The sequence below is a fragment of the Aptenodytes forsteri genome, unplaced genomic scaffold, assembly GCF_000699145.1.
Source record: "Aptenodytes forsteri isolate BGI_AS27 unplaced genomic scaffold, ASM69914v1 Scaffold179, whole genome shotgun sequence".
Taxonomy (NCBI): domain Eukaryota; kingdom Metazoa; phylum Chordata; class Aves; order Sphenisciformes; family Spheniscidae; genus Aptenodytes; species Aptenodytes forsteri.
In genome coordinates this window covers 1,681,033-1,693,166 of record NW_008795378.1, presented here as the reverse complement: position 1 = coordinate 1,693,166, position 12,134 = coordinate 1,681,033, and the positions used below count along the sequence as shown (strand labels likewise).

At 40.8% G+C, this 12,134-nt stretch overlaps 1 protein-coding gene across 1 annotated transcript; it reads right to left on the bottom strand.

The window, feature by feature from the left end:
• Window positions 1–334: 334 nt before the first annotated feature.
• Window positions 335–9,526, bottom strand: SAMD7 (sterile alpha motif domain containing 7). Its single transcript, XM_009280563.1, has 8 exons — window positions 9,424–9,526; window positions 8,584–8,710; window positions 8,306–8,442; window positions 7,096–7,174; window positions 3,864–4,543; window positions 2,429–2,550; window positions 1,545–1,655; window positions 335–607 (listed from the first exon to the last, which is right to left on the bottom strand). Exons 1-8 carry the CDS (start codon window positions 9,524–9,526, stop codon window positions 335–337), a joined length of 1,632 nt encoding a protein of 543 aa, XP_009278838.1.
• Window positions 9,527–12,134: the final 2,608 nt, after the last annotated feature.

The following is a 12,134-nucleotide window of genomic DNA, read 5'->3' as shown; positions in this document are numbered from 1 at the left end:
TTTCCTTGTAGTTTCTCAGCAGGAACACACTGTAAGACAGCGCACTCTAAGTCTGACAGATTTCAGTGATCACACTGGACTTCAGTGAAAAATCAAATGTACCTGTTAACTGTACTGGTATTCTTTTCAATGAATTGCACTTGAAAGTAATTGCACTAACATGCAGTTGCATTTTTTAAATGCTTTTCAGATACCATACTTCCTCATGCTACATTTGCAGCTTATTTCATTCAGTCGCAGTCGCACAGAGGTTTCAGGCTGTAGCTATCTTCTCAAACACTTTGTAACTAGAGGTTCCTGTATTATTAAAAACATTTTATGTCCTCGACTCAGCTTAACTTTTCTGAAAAGTGATCATCTGGAAGTCAGCCTGAGATCCAGCTGTGTCACATGGATTTTCCCTGCTTTCTGAAACGATCTGTTCCACTGCTTTTGAAGTTTCTGGGTCCTGAGAGCAGGGACTATCCAGCATATCACCACTGCTATTGCAGTGAAGAGGGGAGGCTATGTCAGAGGGCTGATCTGAGGGTTTGCCTGGAGCAGGTGGCAGGGGCACGGGCAGAGGAAGATTCATCATGTAGAACACATTGCCCAGACGTCGAGACACCTTTAAAGACAAAAGCACAATTGCAGCAATTGCTTCTTGAGATAGTGTTAAAGCCATTAAAGATCAAGGCTGACTGTCGTGTAGCAATGCCAGGGACATCCAGGAGATCCCAGCCATCTCAAAGGGTTATCGATGGTGAGCAAAAGTGAAAAAAATCCTCTTTCATTTTCCCCCTCTCATGTTTTTCTAGGCCCAGGTTCTCGTGGAAGGAGCTTGGCAATACTCAGCTTGGGAAACGGCCCAGTGTGCTGGGCCTGACAGCAGGTTCTTCTTGCTCTCTAGGTGCTGTAGCACCCATGGGACAGAGGGGAGGCAAACTGCCAGCCAGGAGCGGGGAAGGTGCATTTAATGGGAGAAGAGTAAGAGACAGCAAGGGGTTAAAGAAAAGGAAAAGAACTGGGCAACAATAGAAACACACAGAAAGTTGATATTACTGGATGAAATTAAGAGCAGAAAACTTTAAACATAGAGGGACAGCCTGCCCGTGAAACATATAAGATTGTATTCCCAGAAAGGCTGTAGAAACCTCTACTTGGTATGTTTTAAAAGTCAGGTTGGAGCAAAAGCAAGTATGTATCCGAGCAGTTCTTACCAGCTGGGAAGAGAAAAGATGAGTGAAACTGAATTAATTCATCAAACAAGTCTTTTCCATTTCCAACCTCAGCCTAGTCTCCAGTGTTGTGGTATCCTAACTCCACTTTAAGTGTCTCAAACTGTCAGTCCTAACCTCCCCTTAGTGTCTCCCTGCAGGCTGTTGTAACACACAGAGAAACAAAAGCAAACTATGCTGGAGTAATTTCTGTTCTCCTAATATTATGGTAGTTACCTTATGAGTGAGAAAAAATGTGTTTTAGTTTGGAAAAACTTCATCCTGTTAGCTTCTGACTCTTTCACATCTCTGTGACTTGCCATTTTGTCATACATTTAATGATCATACCTGAGAGCGGATTTTTAATGCTGGTCCGAGTTTTAATCCCATTGTATCCAGGAGATGTTCCTCTGTTAGCAGTGGGAGGGTTTCTCCATCAATAGCGTGGTCTTTAAATATCTTACGAAATGATAAAACACATCATGGTGTGCTAAAACAAACTTCACTGGTTATTTTTTATTCTTAATCCTGAGGCATAGACAATAAAAGGAGGAAATAATAATTTTAGTGTTTTATCTTCATGTTTGTCTCTTAACTGCAGCGTGAGGTCTCTTGTTTAGGTGTGTGGGTATCAGTACATTTGCCTGTAGCTTATCTACTTGTTCTTGGCAAGTGGGAACTTTGTAATGTTTCAATGTTACTTAGCTGGTTTTTTTTTAGGAAGTGAGCAACCTGCTACCAATGAAAGAATAGTGTTGAACTTATTAAGGCTTTACCAGGAATATACAAGATTTCAACCTCTTTGTTTGCATTTCTAATGATATTTCATTTTTCAAATGGAATGATGCCAGTAAGAGCTCAGGGGCAGTAGGTGGGTTATACCAATATCTAAGAATGCAAAATTGCTTTAATCTGCATTAAAATTGTCCAGGGCATGTGGAGTGAAAAACTTAAGATACTTTTCTTATACTGTTGTTTTGCTGCTCGTCCTCCTGGTATGTGTCATGACCAATGACTCCAGATTGCAGCAGAAGTGCATGTAACCTCTCAGAGCATGGACTGCCTTTCCTTTCAAGAAGCAAGTGGCTTCCTATGTTGAAACACAATGAAAACTACTATTATGTTTGTAACTTTGTGACAACCAGTTAACCTCTAGCATTTACATTTGCTTGATGACCTTTAAATCTAGATGGTACTAAAGACCTGAAAATGTGATGAATGTTTATAATCACCTGGGCATAATCTGAACAGCCTGGGAGGCTAATGATGAAGTTGTATACATCATCAACAGTCCACTTGCGAATGTCTTCAATGGAAGAAATGTCTTCTCCATTCAGTATCAGGCCATGTGCTCCTTTGAGGAGGAAACACAAATGTTATGTTTGTAGGACTTTGCGGCCAAATCAATAGGAAATGACTGCTAACATGAGCATTTTTACACTTCTCCAGAACTTAATATATTAACAGCAGTGTGTAGCCACAGAGAGATACAGGAGTCCTAGACACCAAAATCACCAGATAGTCAGTAGTAGCTGATTCTGGAGCATTTTCTTTTGGTGGCTTCTTTTGTTTACTGCTGACACTGTACGTACCAGTCACTACACATACAAATCATACTGCAGTATTTTCTCTAATGAGTACATTATCCAATGCTTTTGATTCTTTAGACTTTACTGTTATTTTAACTTTACTAATATTTCAGTAGAACAGAACCAAGCCTTTGCTAGCCCATAGTGCCTACTGTGAGTTAGAAGGACTGTAGAAAAGTTATGGGCAGAAGAGAGAGGCTAGCTCACCATTTCATTCACCAGTTTTATTTTAATTGAAATTCCTTTTGCAGATAGAAAATGAATATTTAATGTGCATTATATATTTTTCAGTGATACAGTATGTCTTTGGTAGATGATCCTGGACAAACACCCCAGCCTGTTCTCATTTCAGGTAATGGGAAGTTTTGTAGGGCTCATCTGCTGGCACTGGTGCATTTAACAAGAGCTGCAAAGCTTTAGAAACAATGATTCTTGCACAGTGTCTGGAGAGGTCTGTGTCTTACGCTCTGTTCTTGGGGAGGTCAAGTCTCAGGGATAAGTTTGTTCCTAAATGAGTGCAACTTCTAAGGGGATTCCTTGTCCTGTTTGACACACACTGGGATTATGATAAGTATATTGTGTGCTGCTCCATTTCCCCCTGACTGCCAGAAGGAGAGGAGATTGAACAGAATTGCAGAGAAACTCAAAGTGCTGCTAACTTGACGGCTTAGGGGTGACAAGTGTTTTGTACACAGGGACTGATATAAACACAGGATGACATCCTACAAAGGTATAGTGCATGGCACAGAGCATTGAAACAGTCAGGAGGCTGCTTTGTGACTTTTTGCTGTGCAATTGCATTGTCCTGCAAAGTAAAGCACTGCTACCTAAGATGCTGAAACCTCCATTATGCCAGCAAGCAGCACAGTTTGCAGGTAGGGAAAACCACTCTTTACCTTTGCTGACTTGGATTTACCAAGTTATTACTGTTTGCAGCATATGAATTCTACATTTAGTTGCCGTGACTTTATCATACCAAAAATTTACTTAAAACAGAGGGAAGAAATAAGAGAGCAAATCAATAAAAATAAATAATATCAACATGCCACTCTAACTGTAATCTAGAGACTTCACAAACCTGAAGGTAGCAATGGGTTGCTGGGTACTGGAAATCCATATGGTAACGCTGAGAATGGGATTGCAGAAGGGTACATGTACTTGTCATCAAAAGCAGCACAGGAGCTATTAGATTCCTTCTCATTTGTGTTGCTGCAGCTGTTGGTTTCAGCAGAAATTTCATGAGTAGCACAGTTTTTTCTCAAGCCTTGTTCAAACTCTTTACAGTTTTTGGCAACTGCAGATGGCTCAGTCTGGTTTTTGCTTTGTTCATGTTTGTTTGGTGTCTCCACCTCTGCTTCTTTCTTGTCTTCTTTCTCATCGTCCGCTGCAGCTGAAGCAGGGTCCGTAGTTTTGTCATCAGCTTGGTTCTTTGTGCCATTGGCACTACACTCTGCAGTTTTGTGATTTCCAGCTCTTCTCCCTGGTCGACGTCCCCTCTCCCTTTGCAAAGTGCTGACTGGAGGGTATGGGCTGGTTGCCATGAGCATAGCGTTGCCATGAATTTCATCAAGGGTGGTACGATGAACATATAAGTCGCTGGGAAGATGGCCTTCAGGTAGTCTGTGCCTGCCACGGAAAGCAATGGGACTAGCTGGCATCCCATGGTAAAGGAAGGGTGCTTCCAGGCCCAGTAGCCCTTTCCGATGAGCTTTCTCCATTTCTTTTTGCTGAAAAATAGCACTCATCTCCATTTCCATTCTAAGAGACACAAAGAGCACAAGAAGTTAGGGAAGCTCAGTTCCTTCATCACCTCTTTTTTTCAGTGGCAAATTAAAACTCAGATAGTTGAATAGGTAAGAGTACTGCTTTTCTTCTCTCTCCCCTGTATTGCTATGTGTGAGAGGTCACAGACTGCAGATGGAATGGCAAACCTGGCTATATTTAATGTGCTGCCAGATACATATAATAAACTAAAAGGAAGAGAAAATATATCTTCCATTTGATGCCTCTGGATAATATTTCAGACAAAAAAAGTGTTATTTGTATATTGGCAATTCAGGTATTATTACAGTGATTATGCTCACTTGGGATTTGGAAAATTGTCTCCAGGGTCATAAGGGTCAAAGATTAAAAAAAATAAGTGATTTACATTACCAATCAGAAAATTATACTGAAAACTGGAAAATGGCAGTGATATTGTAAGTGATAAAGAACTAGAATTATATTATCTATGGAACCTGTGCATACATTCAGAGTAAGCTAATATGAGTAAGTCTCTTGAGTAACTCTCCATAGTGCCTGGCACTGGAGTATGGCTCTGAGAGTGTGAAAGGGTGAGAGCCTGCTGGTCTGTGTTCAACCAGTCTTCCTGCTGGTAGATAAAGGTAACGCTCCAGGGTCTGTGCCAGCTTCCTGCCACTGGTATAGTGGGTAGGAGGGCTTACTAGTGAGATATGGAGGATACAAGGAGTAGTATGTGTCTCCATTGTACCAACCTTTGCTAGCATCAGCTTTCCCTGGAGCCAAGCTAGTGATCAAACAGAAAGCTATAGCTTCTAGAGCTCCACAGCTTCAGCTGGAGCTGAGAGATGTGAGCCAGTCTACCGGACACAAACCAGAAAAGGTTCAGCCTGCCTTCCTTGCTTTGAGGAGCTTTCAGTGGGACTTCCACATTCTTCTTTGGAAAAGGGCTTGTGAGGGCAGGCAAGTCTTTAAAGTGCACCAAGGTAGCTTTCTTAACAGTGCAATGGGGATAACAGGTCAGAAAGTGTCTGACTTTTAGGAGACTTCTCATTAATGTAAAATTGTCAGGAAAACAGTTTGGGCAAAAGGTACCTATTCAGATGATTGTTGTGAGGAGGAATTAGTTGATCACTCCATAACATTCAGGGCTGCTTCTCTGCCCTCTTTTCATCTTTGCAACAACCTCTGAATTACTAGTTTTCTGCTTTCAGAGATCCAATGGAAGTGTTTTGTCTATGTACCATGTCCTTGTACATCTTGCCCAATATGTCATTATTCACACACAGCTCTTGAGGTGGAGATAAACAGCAAAGAGCGTTACATTCCTGACTACTCCTCCAGATAAGATAGTCTGCTCCTCTGAGGACCGGCAGACGGGGATCACTAAGCTTTGGTATGAGGCAGAGTCCCTTGGAGAACAAGGATTTGGGCCCAGGTGCTCAGCAGCCCAGCTGCAGCAAGTGCAGGAGATTGTTTGCCAGCACCTGATTTCTATAAAGGGTAAAAGGAGCCAGTGCAGCTCTAAAGGTGACATATGCTGCAGAAAGCAATGTGAGTGGAAATTGCCAGGATGGCAAAAGACTGGGATAAAAGGTTATCTCATGGATTTAGGCTGAGCTCTTTTATGTTGGGGTTTTCCTGGGTTTGGTGGATTGAGGGAAGAGCTTGAACAGGTAGGATTAACTCTGATGTGGTTGAGAGAATATGTGCTGGCCTTGCTTGCTGCTAGCTATTTTACTTGTTTTTCTCAGGGTTTTTGCCATGTGGCAGGAGCTATATGAAATGCATTGTTGATGCAAATCTTGTGCTTGGAGGAGTTCAGTAATCAAGCTTTGCTGAATAAAGAGCTCAAACCACTTCTGTCATAATTCTCTTGAGATGCCTACTCAGAATTTACCTGTTCTTTGCTCTTAGTCTTACTGTGTGAGGGGTGCTGCCACCCAGTACTGTGCTGAAGCCCAGTGCAGGTGTGGTTGAGATTAGAGTTCCTCTATGAAAATGGTGTGGCTGTGAGGCAGGGCACTGGTGGTTACTTAACCAGCTACTGATTACACTGAAACTGGTACAAAAAACTGGACTCTCTATAGTCACCCTGACATTCAGACTATTTGGTTAAACTAGGAAAGCTGTCCACCTTGGTAGGGTGGAGATGTAGCTAATCATCCCAATGGACCAGCTGTAGGGGCTTAAAATGTGTGTGTGATAGCACACAGCTGTAAAGTTTCAATTTGTTTCCGACTTTCTGTAACTTCAGCGTGTTTGGATCCAGAGTTCAAGGGCTGGGGCTGAAGTTTATAGCTTGTTTGTTTCTTTAACCAAGCTGAAGGGTTTGTTTCTTTTTATTATATTATTTTAAGCCTAAAAGCAGAATAGGGGCAAGCAGAAAGCTCAGTAGCTTCAGACCTTCAGAGATAATTGAGGACCCTCTGCTTCTCTGGGGGATTTGAAAAAGTATCTCAATCACTATAAATAAAAACCCACAAAAAGTCTGTGACTTAATCATTTCTATCTGCCTTTGCTGCCCTAATCCTGGCATGCACCTCAGAGCAAAACTTACTATTGATTACCTGGCAATGTTTTGCTTTTGAACCAAATCCTGTCTTCTGGCCACAGCTTCCATGGATTCTGGTTGCAGAAAGCTATATCCTTAAAGGGAAGGGGGGAAAAATAATCTTTTAAAACTCATTTGTTTCCTCAAACTAATACACAAACCCCAAAGCAATGCAGAGACACTTTAAAAGGCTTTTTAAGACTTCAACTATGTGCTTCGCCAGGAAGCTGATATGACTTCAAGTTAAATCCTATTTGTGTTCATTGCTTTGGTGGGAATATGTAGTAGAAACGTGAAGTCTGGCATCAGGTGTTTGCAGGATCTGATCTGTAGTTAGGTATACCTGCCATTATCCATAAAGGAAAGAGACAGTAGGGTGGTTTTATTTGGTGACTTTTTGTCTTTGAAGTACATATAGCTGCTCAGAAAATAATAATCAACAGTTAAGCAAAGCAAACCTGCTCCTTCAAGACTGTTTCCAGCCTAGATGCCATGTAATTTTAAATTACATTTCCTCTTGAGGGAATCTTTTATTTGAGATCCACATTAGTGGGGGAAAGCTGAAGCCAGAAATTCGTGTTTATAGATCTATGTGGCATCAAGAATTTATTCACTCATCTCAAAGAAGGAGCTTTAAGATATAACCTCTTCCTATATGGTGATATGTAAATTTATGTGCAGCATGACATGCATGCCACAGTTGTGTTGCCATGCTGTGATATCCAGCCTTCCCCTTAGAGCTGCGCCCTGTAATTTTGAGCCTTTATTAAAAGGACTTGTAGTTGCCTTACATGAGTAAAGTGGCATGTGATATTATGATTAAAGAATATGATCAGTAAAGTAGTCTTTTAAAACAGCCAATGCTCATACATGAGCAAGAGTTAAATGTAACAAGAAGTGTAGTGGATTGGACTCCTTTGTTTAGCTACAGCCTTCTGTTTGGGTGTGAAAATGCTTGAAAAATACAAAAGGAAAAGGCGAAAAGACAAACATGCAAATGATTTTGAAAACAGTGTACTTAAAAGCTAAAATGGATGTGTTTAGACTTAAACTGGCACAGTTTAGAATCCCTGGTAGGCAGACTGCCTCCTTTTAGTGAGACTTTTTTTCCAAAGAAAATAAACTGTTACTGACACTACTGATAAACCTATGAAAAACTAGTAGGTGCAGTTTGCTTTCTCACTTACATGCTATCACTTTTCAGGATGCAGACAGTGCTTCATTACCTGGGCCTGGGTAAACACGGTTGGACAGTATGTTCGGCATGTTTGCATGCTGTGGGACTGTGGGTCCAAGGTGGGACGCTATATGGATTTGTCTTGGGTCAGCTGATGCCATCATTTCAGTTGAAGGTAACAGATCTCTGAGAGGAAAAAAATACATTCAGATATGCAAAGGACATTGTTTAGTTAAGAATAATCTAAGGTCTTTATACACTCAGGTACAGCACATGCACAGTTATTCTTTAACTGCAGTGTTATAATAGAGAAATGGTGCAAAATACCTGTCTACCAGTCGAGGCTCAAACTGGGAGGGAATCGCCTGCATTCTCTGCTGGCCTGCGCCCATTAGCTGAGGGTTTACTGCCATCAACTGATTTCTCATTAGCATCTCTTGCCGCTGCCGCAGTTCTGACACAAAGCATATACAGTTCTGTTGTCAAGGTAGCAAGCGATTCTGCAGACAGAATCACTTTCTAACTTTACCAGAAAAAAATAGGGTTTTTTTCCTCAAGTGCCAGCATTTTAGTATGAGTTAGCAAATCACACCTTTTTTTTTTTAATAGCAACAACTAAAAAAGAAGACATTTCCACTGCCACCTTAACCACGTTGTTTAAATAATGTAGTAACTGCAGTAAAAATAAACAGGATGTGCACAGTAAAGGGTACCAAAGGACAATTTACAATCAACAATAATTCATATATCACTATTAAACAGAATGTTATGTTCTCTGCTTGAGAGAGTTTTCATTTCTAGTACGGTTTTATTTTTAGAAAAATCTTATTAGCTGGAACCTGCCTTGTCATGAGACAGCAGCTCTAGAAAGAAGAGCCTGTGGTGGTGAGCCAGAACATCATGATGTCCAGCTATGGCTTTTGTTGCTGAGTTCCTGTGTGACCTTGACTCTCCAGATGCTTAGCATCTCTTGATCAAATTCTGAATGCCAAGAATCCCCCATGTTAACTTTTAATTACCTTAAGAGAAATGTTTCTCCAGTTACTCCTAAGACGAACTTGAGATACCTTTAATGTCTTTAAAACCCGTTGCTGGCTATTTCTTGTACTTTGAACAGATACTAGCAATCCTATAACCAAATGCACAGTTAGCTTTCTTCCTGCTTACCTCCTGCTGCCATGCCACTTGCTAATCGGTATAAGTGCTTTTCTTCTAGTGTTCCTTGTTCCCCCAGGATAGACATTTTTCTCATGTGATCTCGTGGAGTCATGCTGCAACGAGACAGCAACAACTTTTCTGTTGTAAAGAACTGAATCAGCAGGCCCAAAGAAAAGAATAAGACGTTCAACAATGTAAGAAACAGAGCAGGTTATACAAGTTATTTCTCAGATAAGCAGGTAGTCCTGCCAGTCAGAGGTGTACCCTTCAGTGCTTGTGGATTATATCGGTTGCCATATAGAAACTTTCAGTTTTCTGGACAATGCAAATGTTGCCCTTGTTTATACTGAGTTGTTCGGTGTCCTTGGGTCTTACTATGCAAGGAAAGTCAGGATGTTGGGAAATATCAGCTGCTCAGAAGGACGTAATTAACCCAAAGTCTTTTGCCTGCAGCCCCTAGTATATCACAGCAGCCCTGAGAACAGTGACATGTGCTTCATACTCGGGAAGGCAGGTATCTTTGGTTTAATGTGGAATTGTAATAGTTTGGAGCCCTATCTACTGTAAACTAAGTGAAACAGATGGAAAGAAATGGTAGAAATAAGCTGTTCCAAATGACATTGGCCCCTTAAGACTGCCAAATGAAGTATAAAAGGTAAAAGAACATGCTTTGTTGTGATGAAAACAGTGATAAAAACAGCTAGGCTCAGATTAATTATCCATATATGTACAGGTAAATAAAGCCAGATGAAGAGTAGAAATCTAGACTAAAAACTAATACACTACAAATGCATAGTTGCATAGCTGTAGTGTCATTGAGGTGGATTGCGTCAGCAGATTTCTAAGTCTGTCCAAAGAAGCAGGTGACTAGATTACAAATGATCCTGATACCAGAGGAATGAGTAACCACAGTATGCTGTGCTCAGGATTTTGGGGGAACGATCTACAGCAGGATTATTTGTGCAGATAGGTCATAAAGGAAATTAGTCCTGTAAGCCACAGCCTGGATGTTAAAAAGCTATCCTATGTGGGAGGCTTTTAATTGAGGGGTCGGCAGACGCAGCAGGCTAGCTTAAAGGCAGCAAGGGCATCTGTACATTCATTTCAAACTAGATTTGCACAGCAAATGATTGATTTTTTTTTTTTTAAAGTTAGTTGAAGTTAAGGAGTTGAATTTTCTTCCCCATTAGCTCTGACAAAATGGATTCTTTCTCTCTTCTGAAAGATGGTAGATGTAATGCTTAAGTGTTCTCATCCTGTAGATAGAGAGTTACAGCTCCATGAGTTCAGCCGGCATTTGGTATAGATAACAGTGAGGGACACCTTAGAAATACAAAGAGAGAAGCACAGAGAATCTGCCAAAGCCAAGAGAGCTCAAGTGAATTATGCCTTTCTGAACCTTTCCATGAAAGCCAGCAAACAGGAATCATTGAGAAACAAGATCTAAGAAACAGAGGACTGACTGTGTTGCTAAGGGCAGCAGACTCCTCTCTGCTGGGTCTAGTTTGGGACGTGAATCTCATGGCAGGGAAACCATCACTGACAAATTCTCTGACAGCAGCTACCTTCCATTTCAGCTGAGTGCTGACACCTGCTGAAGTCGTATTAATAATCACTCCACAAAGATGTGATCTCTGAAGCACAAATGGCCAAAACCATGCAGAGCTTTTGATGGTTTGACTTTTTATGGCTTACTTCCCAATTTGCCTTTAGCATGTTGTGATAAAGCTATTACGTTAAAATGCCAGCTTTCTCCGAGAACTCTAACTACCTTTTGCTCAGGTCTTTCTCATGTATTTTCACATTTATGCCAATCTTGCTTACTTTGCAGGCTGAAACATATTTTCATTTTTATACTATGTGGCCCCTGCTTCTAGCCTTACAAAGTCAACGCCTGTGATTAATGGTGTTGGCATGATAAAATCCAACTGTGGGACCAATTGTGCATATGTAACCACTGCAAAGGCAGTGGTGTTGTACAAGTACTAGTGAGATCAAATGCAGCTTGAGATGTTAGCATTGTTATGAGTACAAGACAGATCCAATTGGCAAGTGGTTTGTTTACCTTTAAACCAGCTACCTAGGATATGGAAGTTCCTTAGAAATAGTAAGCAGGAACAACCAAAATTCCCTTTTCACAGCCAGTCCTTCTCCAAAACAGAATCAAACTTTAAAAACTGTTCATTATCCAAAATTTGATGGAAGCCAAATCCTATATTTTGTTACCCAAGCCATTTATAAATTAATCATTATAACTCCTTTTATTGCCTTTGACCTACTGATGAGTTACAAAAAATTTTAAGGGAAAGCTATCAATCTAATTCACATGCTTCAGGAATTTACCATTTCCTTGATATGGTGAAGATACTTGGTCTCGGCCTCAAAATGAGTTTTCCAAAAGGTAGGCAAGTTAGTAATTTCAGCCATTCAGACTGAGAGTAGAGGCTATACTTGGACCACACCACTGGTATTCCTTCAAAATAAAAAGTTCTTTACATTTGTAAGTGTTGTAAATGCTAGATTCTGTGTTGGCCAAGATTCAGGTCTTCCTGGAAGCAGGAAGCCTGTCAAATCCAAGAACAGCACCATGTCCTTTGTTCTTGACATATGTATCTGAACATGTGCCACTGGACATGTTTCCATTTGCCTTTTTTTTTTTTTTTTTTTTTAGGATACTTTAGTCTTAAAGCGGTTTAGGGTGCTGGGTGCTTCATGAAGAG

What these genes read in the sequence shown, in the direction of transcription:
- SAMD7 (XM_009280563.1), bottom strand. Translation starts at nt 9,526, where the DNA reads ATGACTCCACGAGATCACATGAGAAAAATGTCTATCCTGGGGGAACAA. An exon ending in GAGCCTCGACTGGTAGACAG is followed by an intron (nt 8,443 to 8,583) that starts GTATTTTGCACC and finishes TTTTCCTCTCAG; the next exon opens with AGATCTGTTACCTTCAACTG. An exon ending in CAAAAGCAAAACATTGCCAG is followed by an intron (nt 4,544 to 7,095) that starts GTAATCAATAGT and finishes TGTGTCTCTTAG; the next exon opens with AATGGAAATGGAGATGAGTG.